General features: G+C 42.5%; 1 protein-coding gene across 1 annotated transcript; it reads left to right on the top strand.

The window, feature by feature from the left end:
• Positions 1 to 7,275: 7,275 nt before the first annotated feature.
• On the top strand, positions 7,276 to 24,444 carry STMP1 (short transmembrane mitochondrial protein 1). Its single transcript, XM_005296347.4, has 3 exons — positions 7,276 to 7,555; positions 15,338 to 15,391; positions 19,192 to 24,444. The coding sequence occupies exons 1-3, from the start codon at positions 7,541 to 7,543 to the stop codon at positions 19,270 to 19,272; spliced, it is 150 nt and encodes a 49-aa protein (XP_005296404.1). The 5' UTR covers positions 7,276 to 7,540; the 3' UTR covers positions 19,273 to 24,444.
• Positions 24,445 to 24,472: the final 28 nt, after the last annotated feature.

The raw sequence follows: 24,472 nt of genomic DNA, 5'->3' as shown, positions 1-24,472 counted from the left end.
TGCACTTAGAGCATTTTATGTGGGGACACACACAATCGGCTGTATACAACCGATTTCTATAAAACCGGCTTCTATAAATTCGACCTAATTTCGTAGTGTAGACATACCCACATACAATGCTGATCTACCTTCCCTGGGGACTCCCTGAGGGAGGGGGCCCTTGGGGTGTGACAGCAGTTTCTGCATTAAGCTCAACCATGTGGTTGAACTGGAGCATACCTTTGAGGGGGGAAAATAATGCAATAATGATTTAAAAACTTAGTGATGGAGACTCTTAATAGAAAGATTCTCAGACCATCTTCTCTCTCTTTATAGTCACATAATATCTCAGTGGCAACTGCAGCAATTGCTTACGTGTACAAGTAATATTAGGCAAGTATTGAATTTTTGGCTTCCTCTAATGTGATTTAACAGCTGGAGGCAAGGAGGAGAAGTCAGCATCATGTGACCAACAAGCTTCCTGCAAAAAACCCGCCCCCCCCCTTCATTCACAACATTTTGAAAACTGGGTAAAGTAGCTAGAGCTCGGTAAATATTTTGCAGTTAAAGTATTTAAAAAATAATCAGCCACTTCTTCTGGTCACAATTTATCCACAAGTAATTTAGAGCCAGCTTTTGCCAACCCTACTCACACTAGGTAGTCCTTTACTTCTCAGGTATTCCCAAAATCAACGGTACGATTCACACAGTAAAGTACTACTCACGGTGAGCAAGAGCATCAGAATCTGACCGCTGTGATTTGCGTCCATATTTGTTATTCAAAATTAGTCAGTTTCTGCAGCCATTTATTGGTTTGTAGATTAGAGTAATTTAGTGTATTTGATATTCAATATTTAACTTAGATGGAGTTTTGACTGAATACATATAGTAGGTTACATATTTGTTTGTTCCCTAACTCTTAGAATGGAGGTTTACGTTGCAGGTATTCACCTTTATGGACTCAGAATTCACTTTCAACAAATGTTGCTGTTTCAGTGAACATTCCTGACACTAAACTTGTTCACTGGAATACTGTGTAAGGGGAAAGACAAAAGGAGAGTGAGTAAAGGTAATGCAAACTCAGTTTTTAATTTAAGAGCCCCCCCTTTCCCTAGTGTGGTCAGCTGAAAGCAGGGACTCTTACACATTTTAAGGAGTGGTCACTCCTGTGCAAAGCTCATTGAACTTCTTCTCAGATAGCTGCTACTCAACCCTAGCACTGAACCCAGTCTCTGTGGTAACAGCTGGCAGCTGCAATAAGGGAACCAGCTGCCTTACAGGAAGGTAGAGAAAGTAGTATGTCTGGCAGTGAGAGGAATTACTACTTATGTCACACCCCTCCCACATAACCAGAGAAGGGAAACTGGGCAGTAGGTGTAAATCAGGCCATGTAGCCTACCCAGCTTAAGGGGGGCCTGAGCTGTTGCCACCTGGCATAATGGTCTCCTTCCTCCCCTGAATGTGGCCTAGAATAGCGGTTGTTGAGTTGGAGGTGAGGTTGAAGCTTCACCTTCTGATTCCTAGGCAGTTGTAGTGTTAGAATAAGTGAGCAGAGACTACTTTACAGCCAATGCCCCATGCAGCATCCATGTAACCTGCCCTGTGGAATTCTCCAGCTTTAAGCAGTCATGTTGTGGGAAGGTCTTAAAGAGCCTGGATCACTGCAATTTTGTACTGAACATAAAGCTTTGTGGCAGGATTTATAGCTGCCAAAGAGAGCGCACACTCAGGGCTGGCGCTTCCACTAGGCGACCCTAGGTGGTCGCCTAGGGCGGCAGGATGTGGGGGGCGGCATATCGCCGCCCTCTGCAGAATTTCAGCGGAGAAGGGCTTCTTCCGCTCTGGGTCGTCAGCAGAAATTCGGTGGTGGGTCCTTCACTCACTCTGGGACCTGCCACCGAAGTGCCCCGAAGACCTGGAGCAGAAGGACCCCCGCTGCCGAGAAAGCAGATTCAGAGGAGAGCTGCCGCCGATTACTGTGGAGGAGCGCTGCCGCCGAGGGCGGCAAAAACCCTGGCGCCGCTCCTGCGCACACTGTGGCCTCCAATAATATATTGCCACCCATTACGCCCACTCGAGTGTTCCCTCTAATTTTTCCCACACATGTGCAGAATGAATTTTGTTATGTGTGATACATCACCTCCATATTGGTAACAAAATTCATGTGGCGGGGATGAGGCAGAGGGGTTTGATGTGTGGGAGGGGGCTCAGGGCTGGGGCAGAGGATTGGGGTGCAGGGGGGTGAGGAGTCCGGCTGGGGGGCGGGTTCTGGGGTGGTGCCAAGGATGAGGGGCTCAGGGCTGGGGCAGAAGGTTGGGGTGCAGGGGGTGAGGACTCCGGCTGGGGGTAGGGGCTCTGGGGTGGGGCCAGGGATGAGGGGTTTGGGGTGCAGGCTGCCCTGGGGCTATGGCAGGGAGAGAGGACTCCCCACAGTAGCACCTGGGCTGGGGGGGAGAGGCGCCTCTCTCCCCCAGCTGCAGCAGGTATGGGGTTGGGCTGGTGCCAGCGGGGAGAGGCACCTCTCCCTGCCGGGGCTAGGGGAGAGGCATCTCTCCCCGCTGCAGCCCCGAGGGCCTGCGCAGTGCTTAATAGGCTGCTGCGTGGCTGCACAGCTTAAAGGAAACTGAGCAATAGCTAAAAGGATTCAGTGTTGGTAAATGGAGTGAATGTATATAAGGGGGAAAAGTGATTTTTGGTTTACCATTAAATGTCACAACAACTTGAGGAAATGCAGTACATGTCGGAAAACAGTGCGCAGCATTGGAGAGCAAAGAATTTCTGACATTACATTCATCATCCTATCCTAAGCTTTAGAACAAGGATTTGAATGGACAGGAAACACATGGAAATCCCATCATCCAGTGGTAATAATGTAGTGGCATTTTTGTTTAATGAAAGTTCCCAGGAATTTCCATTGTTTTTTCAAGCTGGAATTTATTTCTATGCTATATAGGTTCTTATACCAAAGTATCTGAGCACCTAATCTATGTTCTCAGAACTGAGTTTCTTCCCTCAGTGCCCTGATTCCATACCTAAAAGGATTGACCATTGAGAATATCTGTCTATTTCCAGGTAGCTGTCCCTGAGACCCGTGGCTTTTCCAGGATTTTTGACAGCCCCTGGGAATGCTGTGCCAGAAAGTAGGCAGAACGTGTTTGTTATTGAGAAGTGGGAAGAGTGAGGGATGACACTCTCCTCCACTCCTAACAGGACCGACTGCTTGCCAGGTCCTGATCCCAACCACAGAGAGAGGATGGGCCAGTGATCAGAGTGCTAGCATGGGACTTAGGAAAGCCCGGTTTAGTTCCCTGCTCTGCCACACACTGAAAAATGGGGATAATGATTCCTTATCTCACAGGATAGATGTTGGTAGAGGGAGGCAGAGGTCAATGACACCATGCAGTGTTCGGAGGCAGCGGTCTCTGGAAATTGGAGCTATGAAGTTGGAATAGATTGTCTTATGGAAGTGCATCAGCAGCTCTATAACAAGGTTGCATTTAGTTTTCCACTTAAAGTAGGGTGTAAATGGGAGGTTTTCTGAGGCATGGCAGTTAGGCACCTAACTCCCATGGACTTTTAATGGCAGCTTTGCATCTAGTTACCAGTTGTGCCTTTGAAAATGTCCCCCTAAATCCCTTAACTAAGCATGTTCATTCACAGAAATTAATCTTAAATATGGACTACTGCAAAGAGGACAACCTTTAATTTCCTAGTAAAGGTAGTAAAAAAAAAAAAAAACACCTAAAGTTTCTTAGAAGATTTTCCCATTTGGGATCAAAATACACAATTTTGATGACAGTTTACACTGAAATTAAAAACTTAAACTTCACCCAGCTCTCTTTTCTAGCTAGTTTTCACACTTTTCTGAGCCTTCTTTTCTGAATTCTGTAAAATTTAAGGCTGGACTTTTAAAAGCAGAGTAAGGTGGCCAAGTCCCACTGAACATCAGTGATATTTGGGTGCATAACTTTCAGATTCTTGAAAACTCCAACCTGAAGTTTTTCCTTTTTTGAAATTTTCATAAAAGTTCTCAGTTTTATGGGTCCTTATGGCAAAAAATCCCCAAAGCCACACATTTAAACTTCACACAGGTCTTTATTTTACACTAATGCCCCCTTTTTTTTAAATAAAAAGAATTAACTAGCTTCCTTGCCATTTTGAAACTGTTTTATTTTTCATGGTGGGAATCTACAGATGGAGCAGGCTGGGGAAGTAATCCTTCCTGATCCTTGTAATGCCAAATCATAAGATTTTATTGTTTCTGTTGTAGAGTATAATTACACAAGTTATTCACCCCTTTTAAAAATCCACCTAGAGTACTTGACATTAGACTTCCTGTGAATGCCACAGACTAACGTGCTGCGTGAAATAACATTTCTTTTTTGTTTTAAAGTGTCTGCCACTGAATTTCATCAAATGACCCCACTTTGTGTGACCATGAGACGGAGGCCAAAACTGGAATAGTATATGCAGGAGAGACTGGTGTGGAGTAGATTGCAGGAACTTTGGGAGGGCTGGGAAGTGGAATAGTATAGAGTGCTGTGGAGCTAGAATAAGAGACATATGACCAGGTTTTCCCCTTCACAGCTTACTGTGTGCAACTCACCGATTCACATGGTCTCCAGTGGATAGCTGCTATTTTTCACAGAGTTTAACACAGAAGTGCTTTAGTCCTCCATTCAAGACACAGGTCTGCCCCATTTCTTCCAGGGTGGTAGAGTCTCAAAAATCAGGAAAAACCAGCTAGCAAGCTGCCACACTCACTCAGCTATAACCACGCTTCTCTAGCATCAGGAAAAGCAAAGCTCTAGTCATCTCTAAACTAAGCTAGGTCTCCTCCTTTTAACTACTTCCACACCTGACATCTGGGGCCAATTGGATCCACAGGCTCTCATTAACCTTCTCCACGGTCCATTCTTAGCAGAGCGGTGTGGAGCAAGCTTATGCAATATTTGCCACATTATGGGTGGCGTTAGCCAGAGCTAGTAATCTCTTATGTTACTGCTAAGTTCCTCCACCAAAGAAAATACAGTAACAACATTTAATGGAACTGTGACACCATCAGACAAAAGCCAGGAAATTCAATGCTGAAGGTGGCAGCACTGTTGGCTTATGTCTCTGTCGCAAACCATCACATCACAGAAAAATATGTTTATTTGCACTTAATTCATTTGACAAATGTGACAACTTCACAAATGTGCCATTAGGTATCTGAGAGTGCTTTCCAGCTGCCTGATTTTTACTCCTGGGGGAATTCTGCACCAATGTGCATGTGCAGAATTCATGTCCCCTGCAGATTTTTTTTTCTCCACAGAAAATACATTCTGTTGGAGAGGTGCTGCAGTTACACCTTTTTCCCACCAGGGGCTACTGTGGCACCAGAACAGAGAGTAGCCAGCTCACTGGCAGAAGCAGCCAGCAGTGTTCCACAGAGAGGCATGCCTGCAGGGCCAGGTTAGGAGGCACGGGATATGGGTGGGAGGGAACAGACAGACCAGGGTACATAGGGCTGCTGGGAGGTCACATAGACTGGGGTTCAGAAGGGCTAGTGGGGGGGAAAGACTTGGGCAGGAGCTGAATGGGAATGGGGGTGCAGGGCCACATGGGGCTGGGGGAAGATGTGCCTGACTGAATGGGAAAGGCTAGGGGTCAGCCAGGGTCTGCATGGGGGAGGCTCCCCAACTCCCTAACAATCCCCTGCCCCCCAAAATCTCTGTTCCATACTTCTCCTACCCACACCCAACAAGCTTCCAGGATCACTCCCAGGCTGCTTCCAGCAATTACTTCCCTCTCCTGCAGCTCCTCTGTTACCCCTGATTCCCCCAAGCCTTTGCACTGCTTCTGAGGGGTGCGGGAAATACGCTTCTGTATTATAGTTTAAATTAATTATTACTCAAAGTTCTGTATTAATATGCCTAGTAAGAAATGTTTGTCAAAACAACATTTCCTGAATCTTTTTTGTCTGTATTGTTATAGGCATACTTGATGACAGGCATTTTTAAATAAATTACCAAAATAATTGAAACTGGCATGATTTTCTTGTCCTGTGGCACCTTTAAGACTAACAGATGTATTGGAGCATAAGCTTTCGTGGTGAATATCCACTTCGTCAGACGCATGTAATGGAAATTTCCAGAGGCAGGTATAAATATGCAGGCAAGAATCAGTCTGGAACTAACACGGCTACCCTTCTGATACATGATTTTCTTGGGTTATTTTGACAAATAAAATATGCAGAATTTTGCAAAATTTTAAAATATTGTGCACAGAATTCCCCCAGGAATAGATTTTGCATTCAGACTCCTATTTTTGATAGTTTGCTTCTGCTCTGTTATTTCTTTATTTAATTAATTCTCTTTTTCCATATAACTTCTTCCCTTTCATCTCAGCTAGTAAGCTTGTCTCCCTTTGGGTCTGTGCAAAGTTAAGGGAACCAACAACAAAAGGACTGCTAGGAAGAGGAAACAGCCAGAATGGTAAAACATCTGGAATTACTTCATTCCATTAGTTCATTCACCCTCCCTACCAGAGGGCTTCGAATATTAATAATACTTAGCATTTATATTGCACATTACATAGTCATAGCACTGGACAGTAGAACCTCAACCACACAGCTGATTTGGAACCTATGCAATCAGGCAGCAGCAGAGACCACACCAAAAAAAAAAAAAAAAAAAAAAAAACCCTACACCAAATACAGTACAGTACTAGGTACTTGACTAAAAAAAGTCAAGTTTAAAAAATTGACAAGGTAAGGAAACTACTTCTGTGCTTGTTTCATTTAAATTAAGATAGTTAAAAGCAGCATTTTTCTTCTGCATAGTAGCTTCAAAGCCATTTTAAGTCAGAGTTCAGTTGTAAACTTTTTAAAGAACAACCATAACATTGCGTTAGGAATATTTCAGAGTTACAGACAACCTCCATTCTCAAGGTACAGACATTACCTACAAGTCTTTGACTGTAATTTACCTTGCCCTAGCATAGAGACATGCATTCTTCACATCCATAACCTTCAGATATAAATTGATTGGTGTGTGGTGCTATGTTTTACACACACACACACACACACACACACACACACACACACACACACACACACACACACCCCGCTTCAAAGCATAATCTCTGTTTTAGATTTTGCAGAACTCCGAACTTTCAGCCTTATTCAGTGCAGGGTTGGGGATGTTTATGACACTATGGGTCTCGTCAGTAGGAATATCAGACTGTGTGCTTGGGAGTGGAGGTGTTTGCTCGGTGGAGAAACACCATATCTACCACAAGGGGCTTCTGCACTGTGTATTTTCGGAAAGCAATCCTCACTACTCCACCATAGGGGAGTCCCACTCTGAGCCCAGGGTCACCTCTCCAGAGGCGGGGCTAGAGGGAGGGGAAAGAGGGCCGGGCGTGCAAGACCAGAAAGGATAGGATTGCTCAGGCATCCATCAAATCCCTAAACTAGTGAGACAGCAGCAGGGAGGATGGGACCCGGAAGAGAAGTTGCCGCTGGGGTGAGTTACTTCCCCGTCCGCCCCTGGGAGGAGAGAGGCAGCCCGGTTACACCATGTTTCAGTTTCTGGTAAGTGTCTGCAAAGCCCCTCCACGTGGAGCCTGTCCCGGCTTTGCGTTGGGAGGGAGGAAGGGATTGCTGCTGGGGGACCCGCTCCCCTTCTCTCCCCCCCGCCCCCACGCAGGAGAAAGGCGTCTCTGACCCTGGAGAGAGAAGCTGCCGCTACATCCCCCCCATCCCCCTTCCCAGCTCTGTTCATCCAGCGACGGATACATTGGGCCCTGGAGCTAGTTACATGCTTTCAGCACCTCTGCGTGTGAGAGAGAGAGAGAGACTGGAAAGCCCCCTCCCGACTTGATACTGTGGTTTTCTGAAGGGATCCCAGATCTGGGGCACTGATGAACCTGGGATCTTGTTTTGCAACTGCTGCCCATTTAAGGGTCGTCTGGACGAGGATGAAAGGCGCTTAAGGGTGAACTAACACGTTTTAAGCAACTTGAGTGCCGGTTGTATTTTGTTAACGTGCTAGCTGGGCAAGATGAAGCCGAGGCTACACCAGGGCCTGCTAACGTGGTAAAATACAACTAGCCCTGACATGCTCTAGGGTGGTGGTTGTATTTTCTAAAGTTGTTCATTAAAACGTTAACTGTGTGGTGGGTGTTTTTTTTTTTTTTTTTTAAACACCTTTACCATAGTCTAGATATGCCCTTCATGATGCACCAGCTTTCAAGCCATGGAGATTGAATTGCTCAAGAACTTGAGCCTTAGGGTTATGATTTTGGATATGTCCACACTGGATAGTAAATTCAAGTTATCTGCACTCAAGTTATGCCTCCTGAGCGAGAGTAGCCAAATGGCAGTATAACCCTTAAGTTGCTGTGTCCACACCAGTGCTGCACTCATTTGTCTGTGGTGCTAACCTGTCTGGTTGTACATCCCAGGGTACTTAACTCTGCATTAAGCTGAGTTGAGCCTGTCTAGTTTCCTGCCAATTCATCCATCTGACTCTCAGCAGCTTGTCAGGTGGACTGCCTTAGAGCTGGATATGCCAGTACTTTCAGGGACCCTAGCTCCATTCCTTGACATCCCTTACATATACCACACTGTACCAAGAGGGGTTTTTCCTCATTAAAAGTTATGCACACATGCAAAAAGAAGAATTATTTTAGGGCCAGATTGTGATGCCCTTTCACCCCAAGTAGTTCCTTTGAAATCAGTAGATCTAAGACCTTTATTCACACTGAATAGTATATCACAATCTAGCAATTAATTATATGGCTAACACTTTATAACACACACAAGTGACTTAGCCTGAAAGTCCCATTTGCAAAAGTGACTTGCTGCATGTCTAACTGCAGTACAGAGGCACAGCTACAGTGCTGTAATGCCATAATGTGGATGCTTCGTATTTGTCCATTGATATAGTGTTAATCTGCCTCTCCCATAGCTAGGTCTATGGAAGAATTTTTCTATCAACGTATCTGCGTATACAGTGAGGGGTTAGGTCAATCTACCTACATTACACAAGGTGTGGAATTTTTCACAGCCCTGCAAGTAGGTCAGTGGCTCTCAAACTTTTGTACTGGTGACCCCTTTCACATAGCAAGTCTCTGCGTGCGACCCCCCCTTATAAATTAAAAACACTTTTTATATATTTAACACCATTATAAATGCTGGAGGCAAAGCGGGATTTGCGGTGAAGGTTGACAGCTTGCGACCCCCCCATGTAATAACCTCGTGGCCCCCTGAGGGGTCCCGACCCCCAGTTTGAGAACCCCTTAACTAGGTCAGTCTACTTTGGAACCTAAGGGCTAGTCTACACTGAAAAGTTACATTGGCATAACTACATTTCTCAAAGGTGTGAAAAATCCACACCCCTGAGATATGTAGGTAAGCCGACTTAACCCTGGTGTAGACAGCACTAGGGCTACAAAAGAATTCTTCCATTGACCTAGCTACCACCTCCCGGGGAGGTGGATTACCTACAGTGATGGAAGAACCCCTCCAATTGCTGTAGTAAGTGTCCACACTGAAGTGCTACATCAACGCTGCTGCAGGAGTGCAACTGCCCTGCTATAGCATTTTAAGTGTAGACATAGCCTAAGTCTCATTGAAAATCTATCAAACTAAGTCTACACTAGGAAATTAGGTTGGTATAACTGTCACTTGGGTATGAATCGATGGCTCCTTCCCTTATGGGTGGGAGGCCTATAGCAATGGGTGGGCCCATCCCTGCCCATCCCCAGTGCCTCAGCCATCCCCGCCCATCCCCAGTGTCTCAGTAGGCCAGGGGTATGAAAAATCCATACACCTGACCAGTTAAACTGATGTAACCCCCGGTATAGATAGCACTAGGTGGATGGGAGAATTCTCCCATCCACCATCTACCTCTTGGGGAGGTGGGGGACCTGCACCAACAGGAGAACCCCTCCCATTAGCATAGAGGCTTATGTGTAGACATACTTTTCGGCACTTTTAAAAAAAAATTTACTCTTGTCTAGTTTTCCCTCTTGCAAGATCAGGCTGTGCTCGTTGTGTATCACAAAGTAATGAGGGACTTTAAGTTCACACACTAGACAGAATATAAAAGCTTTTCCCATCCATTTATTAGTGGAATAACATAAATGCTATCGTGAATGAAATGAACCAGCTAAGTGAGTTTTAAACAGACCCCTGGATTTCCCCCCTCTCCCTCCAGTATTGCGTTCATAGAGTAAAACATAAAAACAAAAAGGGCCCTACGTTTTAAGAGTGACTCACTGTGTGACCTTGGACAAGTTACATCTTCTGTGTAACACAACTGTGGACTTTGCAGTCGAGGGATATGATTAGACAAAGCAGAAGCTGCATTTAAGCCTTTTGTGAAAGAGTAAACTCAATTAAAGTAATGGAAAAAGGTTTCAATTCTTCTCCTACAGTTGTAGCTATAATATGACAGTGATGGTTTATCAGTTGATGTCCCATCTAAAATATTTGCATTCCAAAGAAATATATAAATTTTTAGGCCATGCCTGTTAAGACCCTGCAAATGTACTCTGAATATGTAGCATACCATGTGTGTAAATAACTGGGGGAATTAGCCACCCCCATGTTTCTTCCCCCAAAAAAGCAGGAAAGAATGAGTTTGGAACAGAAGCTCATTTATCTCACTTTATTAAAAGTGGACAAATTTAGACAAGGTACAAAATGACTCAAAGTGATATTCAGCAACTATTATTTAACTCTAGCCCCCTCAAATAAAAAAAAGTTGTCTACACCCCCATCATACATTGAATATACTGTGGCCTTACTAATTTTGGTTACATTCTCTTTTGGTTCACCATCTATATAGCTCCAATATACAGCTTCCTTTATTCTTAGCCACTTTTTTCTTCAAATCACTCCAGATGTATTCTGTTGGATGCCAGTCAGGTGACTGTACAGGTGAAAGCGCCCAATGCTTTAACGCTTTCTCTAAGACAGTGTTTCCCAAACTTGGGACGCCGCTTGTGCAGGGAAAGCTTCTGGCGAGCTGGGCCGGTTTGTGTTCCTGTCGTGTCTGCAGGTCTGGCCGATCGCGACTCCCACTGGCTGCGGTTCGCTGCTCCAGGCCAATGAGAGCTGCTGGAAGCGGCACGGGCCAAGGGACGTACTGGCCGCCACTTCCCGCAGCTCCCATTGGCTTGGAGCAGCGAACGGCGGCCAGTGGGAGCCGCGATCAGCCGGACCTGCGGACATGGCAGGTAAACAAACTGGCCTGGCCCGCCAGGGGCTTTCCCTAAACAAGCGGCGTCCCAAGTTTGGGAAACACTGCTCTAAGAAAATGTATGCATGGTTGATGTGTATTTTAATTCAGCGGTTTTCAACCTTTTTTTCATTGTGGACTCTTAAAAATGTTCGAATGGAGGTGCAGATCCCTTTGGAAATCTTAAACATACTCTGTGGTCTCCCATTGAAAACCACTGCTTTAATTCATTGTCCTTTTTGAAAAACAGGTACTTTTGCTCCCTATAGGAAGACTCAGTTCTAATATCTTTTCATATATTGCACTCGCTTTTATGCTAATAACAAAACACAGGTTACCAATACTTTCATAAGACACAGCCCATGCAAGTGAAATAATGTTCTTTTTGGACTGCTGCTGCTTTTGTATAGTGCCAATGCGTCTTAAAAAGAGTTGCACATGGGGCTGACACCTCCAGTGCATTCATTGGCTCACCGCTACAGTAAAACAAATACAACTCTTGTATCAGAGTGATATATGTTAAATTGTGTGATCAAATACAAATTTTGTTCCAAAAAAATTCAGCTGTCTCAAAGCTGTTTTAAGCATATTTTAATCATATTGCCCCTCCGGTCTGGTATGGGTATTGTTGTTGTGTTCTGTCTTTTGTTTCCCCCCCACACCCACACTCTCCATTCAAGTTTTCATCTTGGTAAGTCTCCCACTTTGATTTGACAATGCACTGCCTGTTCTGTTGCATTGGCTGCAGTTCATTTAAAGCTTCTGGCTTATTTTTCCCTGAGCCCAGCCCTGCTCTGACCTTCTGCAAATATGATAAGCTGTTCCTGAGGTCAGAGTTAAACTCTTTGCCCACAGTCAAATGATACTTTTCCCCCTCATTCCCAGTCCTAAGGTATTTGTGTGTTTGCCTCATTGACTAGCTGAACATTCTTTAAACTTTTAGTCTTTTTTCTTTTCCTACATGTGTCTGAAAACTCTGGCAGATGCTAAAGCCAGATGCCCAACTATATGATTTATTTACAATTCTAATTAAATCCTTAATTGATGCTAATGCCTTTAATACCTGGCACTTATTAAAAGTAAATAACACAGAGAAAACAACAGGGTGCATGTCAGTAACAAAGCACAGCAGCATTTCTCATTTCTCATTATAGGTGCTGCTGACCTAATTTGGAGATATTGTGGATTTTTAGCTACTGGTATGTTCAGCCTTGGTGCCAATAAGTCCCAGTAATACATTGCATATTTATTAGAAAATCAGGACTTTGGGGTCTCTTTAATTTTTTTTTTTTTTTAAGTTAGCTGGCTATTTCAAATTCCAGTCTCTGTTGATAATGCCAGCAGAGAGCCTCTTCTAAATCACTTTAGCTCTTGGGTGTTTATTAAAAAATAAGCCTCCCTATCCTACCCCTAGTCCAACACAAGATTTATAAAAAACTGTAAATGCATATGCATTTCTTCAGAATGGACTCATTTGTATCTGTTTGTTCCAGTGAAAACAGTGGGTAATAGGACTAATACTCTCAGCAGATTTTGGAGTCATAATGTTTCTGAACTCAACTGCTACTTGAAGTCCTTGTGTTGCAAATGTCTGATTAAAAATCAGTTTTAATTAAGACTTTCTGATTAGTGCCTGAAAGCTGGTAAAGGGAAAAGAGGAAGGGCATATTAATTCTGGGTTCCCTCCTCTCCTTTCCTGTGCATGGAAAGGGTGTCTGTCTCTCCTTCACCCTAGCTGGAGCTGCAGCAGGGAGATAAAGGGATAATCTTACAAACTTTATATCTTTTGCCTTTCAGAGTTAAGTAATTGCTTGTTTTACATTTAACGTGTATCTTAGCGTGTTGGGTGACTGTTGGAAGCCCCTCATTAGTCCTTACTGTCCTTAATTGGCATGTACCCTTTAATTGGCAGCATTTTTAGTTGTCAAAAGTGATGAAGATTAAACAGTGAGACTCCCCCTCTTCATGAAGTGGCATCTCTTAAACCCTGTCTAACTGATGAAATAGCACATCAGTCTCGACTGGTCTTGCATGGAGTGTGTGGAGCTCTGACTTCAACTAATGGGATACAAGTTGTTTATGTTCTTGGGTTTGACATAGGTGTTAAGATATTTGCAATACAAAATAAGACATTGCATGGTATAGTATTGGTCCCAGCTTTGGACATATTTTAGGCTAAGAGCAGGAGAATGAAGGTGTTTTTGTCCTTTCTAGAAGAAAAAAAATCAAGAGACCTTTCTTAGTAAAACTATTTTATAAGGGATAGACTGAAAGGTTCGTGCCAGTGACTAGTAATATAAGCCAATCTTTGCAAAGAGTCCTGAAATTCTCAGCTGAGAGTCTGCTTGCCTTTTGGGTGAATTCATGGACACTGCCAAGATATAGGAAAGGCCCTTCTGCTGGATTGACTTTCAGCATTAAAAGGAATCTTAAATCCTGCTTATCTCAGTGCAGCATGCATTAATAATATCCCATGCAAAAAACATCATTAATTTACAGTTACGTTTGCGATAATAAAATACAGCTTTTATACCAAACACACACAAAAAACACTACATTTTTATACAAAAGCCAAGAAGCCCTAAGCTCTAAAAATGGAGTAAACAAATAATTTAAATAAATGTTCCGTTTCTCTTACAGTTCAGACATTTCGTTAATGATGGCATCAGCATGTGAAAATGTGCAACCAGTTCTATTAATGGCCATAGCTTTCTGACAAGAACATGTTTTGGGTTTTTTTTTTTTTTACCAGTGACTGGTGCTGTGTTTCTGCTATTGGAAGAGTGAGTTATAGTCTGTTCTACTTTGTGCAGTGAATACAATTTCTAGCTAGGTTTTGAGTTCAAAATCATTACTGTTGATGATGATTAAAAAAAAATAGCACACAGATTTTCAGAGATGAGGCCAAATTTGCAGTATTGATAGTCAGAAAAATCTTATTAGCATTTGTACATCAAGCAAGCTTCATCTGAAATTTAATGATAAGGGCCAGAGTTTTACTTGGAGTTGCTGGATGCTAAGCGCTTTGGAAAATCTGGATGTATATTTCTGAGGAAACAAAGGGTATTTTTTTTTTTTCCTCTCCGGTGTGATTGAGACCTGAGTTTCTCCTCAGCCTGCGAGTGAAAGGAGCTATGCACTCCATTTCCCTCTTAGTCTTCCTTTAAAACTCATGGACTGAAGTGACCATTTCTTTAGAACCCAGCAACTCTCATCCCAAGCCTGGGACCTAAATTTACATTCTGTACAAAGTAGCATAACTAGGCCAGCCCAGGAATCTACTGATGCACTGTTTCCTTACAATCTCCATAGCCCATATATTTTATACCCACTTCATTTGCCTGTGTCATGTGATTTCCCCACCCCACCCCCATTTCCCTCCCCCCGCACCTATTAGTCTTAGTATTTGTATTGTGGTAGCTCCTGTGAGCCTCAGTCATAGAGCAGGACCCTCCTTGTGCTAAGAGATGTACAAGTATTGAACAAAAAGACTTTTCCTGTGCCATTATATTTAATGGACTTACCCATTACCATATAAATCATAGTATGCAAGGAACTTTACAGAACAAAAGACCAATCTCTGCACCAAAGATTTCTTGGAATTGTAAGCGAACAATGATCAAGAGAAGTCTCATTCTGGTGGTGGTGTTTTTATGGGAGTTGGGGTATAAATAGGTACATTGTTGAAGGAAGAGAAAGCTTCGGGGAGAGTAGTAAAAAACAACTGAGTAGAGCTGGTTTAAATTTTTTGCATGAAAAAACTTTACTGAAATATTATTTTAAATTTCCTGTGGGGGGGGGGGGGGGAGGGGTGTTGCAAATTTTTCTGGGTTTTTAACCAATGTTTTTACCAAAATCTCTTTTTGAAATAATTAGATTTTTTTCCGCCACCCAAACCACCTGCATTCTCTTAATGAAAACAAGATTTCAGAAAATGATTTGGGAAAAAAACTCCATTTTGAAGCCTGTGAAATGGAAACCATTTAAAAAATGTTTATGATTTCCCCACCACCACCATTTTTTCAACCTCCTCTACTGCCAAGTGTTCATACATTCTGTGCAAGTGAGGGGGAAATGTTAAACTCCTTTTCATTTATTATCTGTCTTTTCTTTCTTTTCCTCTTAAGCTTGGTTTTGCTCTCGGCAATGTGGTTGGGATGTATCTGGCTCAGAATTATGATGTAAGTATTATTATTTATTAAAGTAGTAGTAGTATTTTGCAGGAGTGGCCCTACCTGTTTTACTGGCCAGGATGGAAAATACTTTGACTGCCCCTTCCCCAAGCAGCTGAGCTCAAACAAATAAACAAACAAAAAAAGCTGGCCAATCAGAGGAGAGGAGAAGAAAAAAAGCTGGCCAATAAGCAGAGCAAAAATGACCAGCCAATCAGAATAAAGCAAAAAACAAAACCACATCCACGTGGCACAATGGTATGTCACCCCATGGAAGTGGGCAACCAGCTTGCCCACACCTAGAACTGGCCCTAATTTATTTGTATTACAGTAATGCTTGGAGGTCCCAGCTGAGATCAGGGCCCCATTATGCAAGTGTTGCACAAACACATATTAAGATACAGTCTCTGTCCCGAAGAGGAGCTTATAGTCTAAACAGACAAAGCAGGGGAAAACGGGGGCCCAGAAAAGTGAAAAGACCTGCCCAAGATCACACAGCTGGTCAGTGGTAGAGCAAGGATTAGAATCAGCTCTCCTAATTCCTAGTTTAGTGCCCTGTCCTGTAGGATACACTAGCTGCCACCCAGTTCTATTTGTTTACGTATGAAAGTTTTATAGCGATTTGTATTTCTCTCTCCTATGGATGATGAAAGTGGAATTGTCAGGAGTGTTTGGGAGGGCTCAACCTATTGAGTTCTGCTTGGAATTTTATGTAGCCCTGAACTCTTCCTTATCTCCTTGGATTGAGGTTTTCTGAATATGAATTAAGGGGAGATTTTGTCTTCCAAGAATTTGGAGCAGAAGCCTTGGGGCTGAGCCTCCAAACTTCGGTAGTATCAGTGCAGGTTTGAGGATTTAGTAGATTTAAAATTAAAAACCTACTATCCAATTAGAAATCATATATTTAAAACATTCCTTACCTGTGCTACTAATGCTACCTCAAAATTAAAAGAATTGAAGAGTGAGCTCCACAAAGATATTTAGGTTCCTAATCCCCAGACTTAGGCACCTAAGTCCCAGTATTGGCTCCATTACGATGCACAAAACTCCCTCTGAACTCTGTAGACACCTAAACTCTCATTGTGCCTAAGGAATGTTTTACTGCAAAATCTTAGGAGCTTGCATTTCTGCCTCTGAACATGTTCGCTGGCGAGTCCTAGGTGTACAGGCACCTATCTCTTGCCTAAGCCCCAGAGTGATTCACAAACCAGAGGACATCTAACTCACCTGAGGGGCCAGATCTGGTAGCAGTGCTCAGAGGCTGCCTACCAGATTGTGTCCCATTCAAAATTCAGTTGAAGGAGGAGTGATTAGAGCTCTCAGTTGGGATGTGGGAGACCCAGGTTTGTTTTCCCCATCTGCCAAAGGGGGGAAAGGATTTTAACAGAGGTCTCTCACCTCTCAGGAGAGTGCCCTAATCACTGGTTTATGGGATCTTCTGATGTGGGGCTACCTCCATCTCTCCTGTTCCACTCTGGCTAATTACATAAGCAGTCATTTTTTATTATTATTCTTTATCCACCACAAACACTTCCTCTGACCATTTTAGGTGCCTGCCTTACTCCACACAACTCATTCCCTCAAGAAACAGGTTAGGCATCTAAGACAACTGACTTCAGGCAGTGGGTTTCCATTCCTGGATTGCTAAGTAGAAATTGCCTCCCTGCAGCCTGGTCTTAGGTGCTTATCTCTGAGAAGGGTCGGGATTAGCACATGCCCCCACTCCTTGTGAGCATCTCCCATTGGCTGGCTTAGGTGACTCCCTACCTGGTGTGCTGTTTCTATTGTTTGTTTTTAAATCAGGTATATCTACATATGTTAAATTTCCCTATCTCATAGAACTGGAAGGGACCCCAAAAGGTCATTGAGTCCAGCTCCCTCCTTCACTAGCAGGACCAAGTACTGATTTTTGCCCCATATCCCTAAATGGCCCCCTCAAGGATCGAGCTCACAACCCTGGGTTTAGCAGGCCAATGCTTGAACCACTGAGCTCTCTCTCCCCCCATTAATTTTCTTAAGCTAGGTTTTGTTAAAGCTTGTTTTTACAAAACCTATACCATAGTTTAGACCTAAATTCACCTGAGTGTATGTTGCATATATAATTAATGAAAGCATGAAGTATACTCATTTTTGTACAGTACAACTGAAGTGTCACCACAAGAGGGCTACTTCTGCTTTTAATTCAGAGGAAGTTCTCCCCTGGTGATGTAAAACTAATTTGCCAGCATGAACCAAGTATTTGATTGTTACAGTATCTAAGATGATTTTCCACATGGTTAATCATAAAAGCCCCAATTATACAAACAGAGTGATTAAATTAAAAGTTAGTGTTTTTTCTCTGCAAGAGTGTGTTTGGCATGTGTATAAAACTTCTTTAGACAGGGAGCTCTTTTAGGAATAGGCCCAAGAGTAAATTAAACAAGGATTTTTTTTTTTTAAGTACTATCATCCCTGCAGATGCTGCTAGGGAATGTAAGGTTAATTCAGTGTGTAACTTTTCATAACGAAATTCAAAAGCTTCAACATTCTGCTCTTTCACATGTTGTCCTCAATCCTATAAATGCTTTTGCATGTGAGTAGCCCTATTGACATCAGTGAGACTACATACTTGCTTAAACTGAAGTATATGTATAGGGTGACAAGACAGCAAGTGTGAAAAATTGGGACAGGGGGCGTGGGGTAATAGGTGCCTATATCAGGCAAAGCCTCAAATACCGGGATTGTCCCTATAAAATCAGGACATCTGGTCACCCTAAATATGTATAAATATATGTAGTTTTGGGGTCTTAGTTTCAGTTTCACAAAATTGGTCCAATTTCCTCCCACCCTACCCCCCCTGCAAAAATACTTCTGACATTTCCCATATGGCTAACCTGACCACTCAAGTCATGAGTTGAGCCCCCAAAAATCATGACTAAAAATACACCTTTTGGGTTATGTTTTATTTGCCTTTGGTGTTTGATGGTTTACGTCCCAGTTGGGTCTCCTCATCAAGCAGTTCTCCACAACCACGAGAGCTAGAATCTTCGTACAAACGCTGAGATTCTCATTTAATCCATTAACTTGAGGCGCTGTGGCTTTGAGGGAAAAATAAAACAAATTTTCCATGATTGCCAAAAATGCTTCTATTTTTAAGGGGAGACTGCTGGAGTTTCGCAATTCAACTTGATCTTTAGAACAAAATCTTCATTTTTTTCTTTAAAATGTGATATTTCAAAAGGTTGCAGATTTCAGTGCAAAAATTGACAGACCTGTCTAGGGCTAAAAAAATAGAGCAGAATAAATACTTTTGACATCTTGCAAAAAAATATTTTCCTCCTTTTGCACAGCTCTCCTTCTAGGTTTTAATTAAGACTAAAAGGAGCCAATGTGTTTATTTACTCTGACTTCCTACATTACTCAGACCACAGAAATTCTCATTACACTTTGTTGGTATTTTCAGAAGAATGTGTTAATAATATTGAGTTGGTGTTTTCTGCGGCCTACTCTGTGGCAGTTCATTTTCTTCCAGCGAGGTAGGCAGGCTGGTCCTCTAAATGTCCTATTTACTCCTTTATATGTCCATCCTCCTTTCCCATTCCCAGCAACAACAAAGATTACCCCCAAATTAGCTCTAACTCTCCTTCCATACAAAAAGATCTGGATGAGACTCCATCTGGGGCACATCTGTCCAGGATAGTCCTGTGGAGTGGGTCATAGGAGCAAGCTCTTTGTTGTTAGCGTTAAATTTTATATAAAGTTTTTCTCGCATTCCCTAAGTAGTCAACTAAACAGCTGATGATGTCTAACTTTTTTTTTTTTTATTAAAGATTCCTGACCTTGCAAAGAAACTGGAAGATATTAAAAGAGATGTGGAAGCTAAGAAGAAACCTCCCAGTGACAAATCCTAAGTCACTGATGTTGACCGGATCATCTCCACACAAATTTCAAGGATGTAATTCCCGTTCAAGCTACCAGTTCCAAGTAGAAGTGGGGCTTTTGGGGATTTCCTCCACTTCCAGTCTCCCAGAACCTGGCTGTCCTTGAGCTGAAGTGCAATCATGAATGTGCGGTGAGACCTAACATCAGGAGTTTCAGGAAACCTGATTCTGAGCTGATGTGATTGGAAAAGAAAGTTTGGATTTTCTTGCTGTTACATAATATTTTATAATCAATTTTTATATGGCTCAGCTGGAGATCACTGCAAATCCTACAATTATCCCTACCTGATGCTTTCTAATATTAATTCTTGAGATGCCTCAAAAGAAATTAAAACAAATGTATCCGGAAGTCACTTCTGAAGACTTTTTATTCTGAGTTATATTACGTCATTGTCCTTTCTTTAATCCTCCTGTATGAGACTGAATCATGGATAATTTCAGTCCCTGTGCTGGAGATGGAATGAGAGCTTTCTGAGTGTCCCGTGAATTTACATGATTAGTTGTCTGTTTCCACTGTTGTATATTATCTTGTTTTTGGCTGTGTTTTTCTTTGCACAAAGTGAGCGAAAACATGATTGACTCAAAAGACTACCAGCTTCAACCTACATTTTACCTTCACTGGTTTTTCTTTCTCTGCTCTGTTCCATTGCTTCACCCCATTTCATTTTCACTCCTATCCCCTCCCCTTGGTCATTTTGAGAGACATACCTTAGGCTGGGGATGATGAATCAGCAATTGACTCAAATTCACTTAGCCATCTTCTAAAGATGGTTAAACGTACAGCCCTTTTGCATCCTCTCCTTACTGCCCTGAACAGGGCTCTTCCCCAGATGAAGTATTAGCACATTGAATGTACTATTTGACACACCCTACCAGTCCCTCAACCCCCTGCATTGCCTTCAGACCTTTTCTTTTGCAATTGGACAGTAATTTTAGTATGTATACAGGTTCATCTTACCACCTCACTGAGCATGCTCTGGCACTACTTAGCCTAGCGTATTCCCCTTTACCTCCCTCAACCACAATATATTAAATGGAAATGCAAACCCTTTAGTATGAGGCATTGATCCATGATGTTACAAGTACTACACCCTTTGGCCTGAACTGTAAATGAGACACATCCTGTCAGGCAAAAAGAGATGTAAGTTTATTAGTTAACTAATTACTTTACTGTTCTCCATTAAAAAAAGCACCCATCCTTTGCATTTCCCTTTGCATGCATGGTTTTTAGAAGTACATGTATAAATAAACAGACCCATCAGGTACCCCTGGTCAGTAACCCTGCAGCAACAACTATAACAAGAATTAATTAACTTCACAACACCTGTGTAAGATGAGGGGGTGGAATTATCCCCATTTTACAGGTGGCAAACTGAGGCAGAGAGAGAGAGTAAAGCTAAAATTGTCAGAGGTTCCCCTAAGTTTGGGCAGCCAACTTGAGACACACACGGCTGGATTTTTCAGAGTATTTAGCATTTTATAGCACTGTATATGTTCAAAACACAACTCCATTTGACTCTAGTTGTAGTTGGAGTGATCAATACTTCTGCAAACTGGGCCCCAGTGTTTCAGGTTGGGCACCCAGTATATGTGGAACACACAATCAGTGACCTATAATTAAAAGTTTGATTCAAGTAACTTGCTCAGCATCACACAGGAACCCCAGGGCATAGGCAAGGATAGCATCCAGTTTTCTAGGGCAGCATTCACCTAAAACCATCCTTTATTTTCCTGCAATTCCCTGTCTCAGTCACTACGCATCTTCCAACTATTGCAACAAATGAGAGAGGGTTTCTGTGAATAGCCACCTTCACTACAGAGCCCTTGTTCCTTAGCACCTCTATACCCTCCAGTCCCCTCCCACTGCTATCCACCTCAACAGCTCCTGTACCCCTCAACCTTTCCCCACCATCCTTCAGGTTCTGCAACTGCCTTTTCTCCACCTGGCCCACTTTCTCCCACACCCCCGCATTCAAATCAGGGTGCTTTTCTCCTGTTCCACGGTGCCAGCAGGAGGAGCACAGAGAACAGGAGGAACAATTGCAGGGAAATTCCTGCTCAGCCTTGAATCCTGGGGCTGAAGCATGCTCAGAGCAGTCAGAAACTTACGAGCATTTAACTGCCAAACTTATTCATCTGAGACTTTACAGAGGCTTATAACTTAATCAAATTTGTGCACATTTTTACAGGAATGGCAAAAGGCACATCCCTGAACCAAAGGCCACCTCCCTGACCAATTTCAAATCCAGGCTCCAAAAAACAGGGGTTCTACAGTTTCTCAACGAAATAGTTGTGCATATTTTTTATTTTTTTTAAACGTGGGCAAAATTTATTTCCTTCTAATCTCATTCTTGGAAATGGCCAGGCCATTTTAGCTGAATTTTTCCAGAAAAGTTGACTCTGAGTCAAACACCTGGCATGGAAAATTTCAGATTGAAGAATTAAAGTTTGGCAAGGTTATAAATGACTGAAAACAGGATCTTATCGTGCAACCCTAGTAACAGATGGCACCATTCCCAACTATAAGAATAAACAAAGTTTATATTAGACATTCCTACCAGCCATTTAAAATGATAACACTGTTTGCTGGTGATTACCAGTATGCATCATGGTAGTAGTGGGTCTTGAGAAGGAGAAATCGCATCAATGTTGATGGGAATTCCCTAGGAAAACACAGCTATGCCAAACCACTATTGAGCACAGACCATTCTTTGAGAGAGACTCACACTGGGTAATCCAAAATCTATTCAAGTCAATCTTGCACTCTGTACTCATGCACTTTTCTCCTGAGTAATGAGTATAGAACTGGACCCATGCTGCCTAATTTTTTTAAAAGCCCCTTTTGCAAATGTGATGAATTTGGTAATAAACAATCTGAGGGAAGTTATTTTTCTTCCTTTCTCCAGAACTTTAGAGCCAAAATTTTGACATACTGTACTTAAAACCACTCAGATTTCTTCAGGTACCACCTATAATTATTTGAACACTTATTGTGAATTTAGTTTTTTCCCAAGGAGTATATTATGCTCTTCCTGCACATCACACAGAGATGAGGAGGGAATGGGTATTTAAGGTTTCTCTATAATTTTTGACCATAGAAGCTGCTTTAGCATGAATGGTGCAATTTATATCTCAAATGTTCATCTGACAATTCACAGCAGATGTCAGGAAATTTTCGATCCACCTATAAAGTTTTTCAAATAGAGAGAACTAGGCACATCTGTGGTGCTATAGAAACAATACAAAAGTATTAATAATAAGGGTTTAAGTTTAAGTGTTCCACAAAGTTTGCAACATCTTGCATGTTAGCCCTGAATTATTTTTCTTCCACCTGGAAAACTGGAGAGCTCAATTACATTTTAGAAGGCAATAATGCTTGAAAATTTCACAAACCCTCTACAATAAATTGCATTAAACAGAATAGTTAGCCATGGACTACACTAGATTATACTGATGTACAACCCACAGTTACACATCCAACTGGCAGAAATTCTATTTGACATAAAGAGTGTATGATGCATAGTACCTGCAACTACAGGCCGCAGAGGTGTTATAGCAGGTCAGACACAGCTTAGACTAATTGAGAGCATCTTTGAGGCATCATCTGGCAGCAGGTTTCCCATTGCACTCAGGAACCAGGGCAATGAGCACATGAATGATACTGTAGTAAATAGCTGAATCACCAACCAGACTCTAAAATCACCCTTCCCTTGCAAAAGCACCTAGGATGAAGTGGGGTGTAACTACTAGCTCCATGTTTTAGGGCTGAATCTTTCATGGGGGCACAGCAATGGGAGAGAACAGAGCACGGCCTGTTTCAAAGTCTGGGGAAGGAAGATATGGAATGCTACCACAGAAAGGCTGCATTACAGATGTTTAAATAACAAAAATAGAGCCCTTGACCAACAAAATCACAGAATGCTTCAAACCAAAAAGCTATCAATGTACCTCAAGTTTAGCATTTCCTCTGACCAACTTCTCACCCAACCACATGCTGCTAAAGTCACTGGGATGGTTGTCTGTTGGCTGTTATAGCTATCCCAGAATACCTTGCTATGGAAAACTGCTGAGGCAGCCTGCTGCACCCAATACACAGGTGCTCCTGTGTTACTTCATGCGCCTCATTCAGATCAGGCAGCGCCAAACTGAGACTCCTGCAGAATCCTCATTTATACAAATGAAGGCAAGAACTCAATATTCTGGTTGTTTCGATATTCTTCTGCTTAGAGTCTCTCATTCCCTCTCCCCTTTCACTTCTCTTCGCTAACCCTTTTCTGCCCTGCCCCCAACAGATCTTAATGATGGAGGTCTTCATTCTAGTTAAAGAAGGCTGAACATGGTTTTCTGGGGGCCATCTTAGCACAACTTTGAGGACTGATGAATTTTGATGGGAGGCAATCCCTGCTGGCCTAGTAGCAAAGGACCTTTTCTCTGTGTATTAAATGACATCATGTCAAATCCTGGCCCAAAGGAAGTCAATGGTAACATTCTAATTGCTTTCTATGGGGCCTTAGACTTCCCTCTCCTACCGCATTGTCAGTCACGCCTCCCAACAGGTTCATGTTGATCTCACATCTGCTTTTTTTAGGGAGCACTGTGATATATTCTGTGCTGGCTTGGGGGCATAGGTTGTACCAGCTTTGGATCACTATAGCCAAGATTCATAAAGATACTTAGGCCCCTACCTCTCTTTGTGCTACTGGGCCTATACCGTTCAATCGGCCATGGCGCACACACAGGACAAAGACACAAATCAGTGCCATATGTTCAAGTGATGTGGGATTAATTTCATTAACATAAATTACATTTTGTAGAAATATGTTTAGGCCTTGCCATTTCTGCATAGAGTAAATATTACTGCTGTGTGATGGCGTTATTTTTGTGTCTTAGAAACCGGTGCCTCATGCAATGAGGTAGGCAGTTAAACAGTGGAGAGACAAATTCCCCTATACTGCTCTTTTTACGTCTTTCTCTGGGGGACTGAAAAAAATAGCTATTTTGTTAAGTTTGTCAGTGGTGTATGCTAACCTTTATGGATTCCCAAGAGGTGGGTTCTATTTATTGAATACATAGCAATATAAGATAACAGATGTTATTCATTACTTCTCTTGAAATATGCATTAAAATTTAAATGATCACGAACTGTCTTGTTTGCTTCTTTGAAGATTAG

The sequence above is a fragment of the Chrysemys picta genome, chromosome 1, assembly GCF_011386835.1.
Source record: "Chrysemys picta bellii isolate R12L10 chromosome 1, ASM1138683v2, whole genome shotgun sequence".
Classification (NCBI taxonomy): Eukaryota; Metazoa; Chordata; order Testudines; family Emydidae; genus Chrysemys; species Chrysemys picta.
The sequence above is the reverse complement of the archived record's forward strand: the minus strand, read 5'-3'. Positions and strand labels throughout refer to the sequence as shown.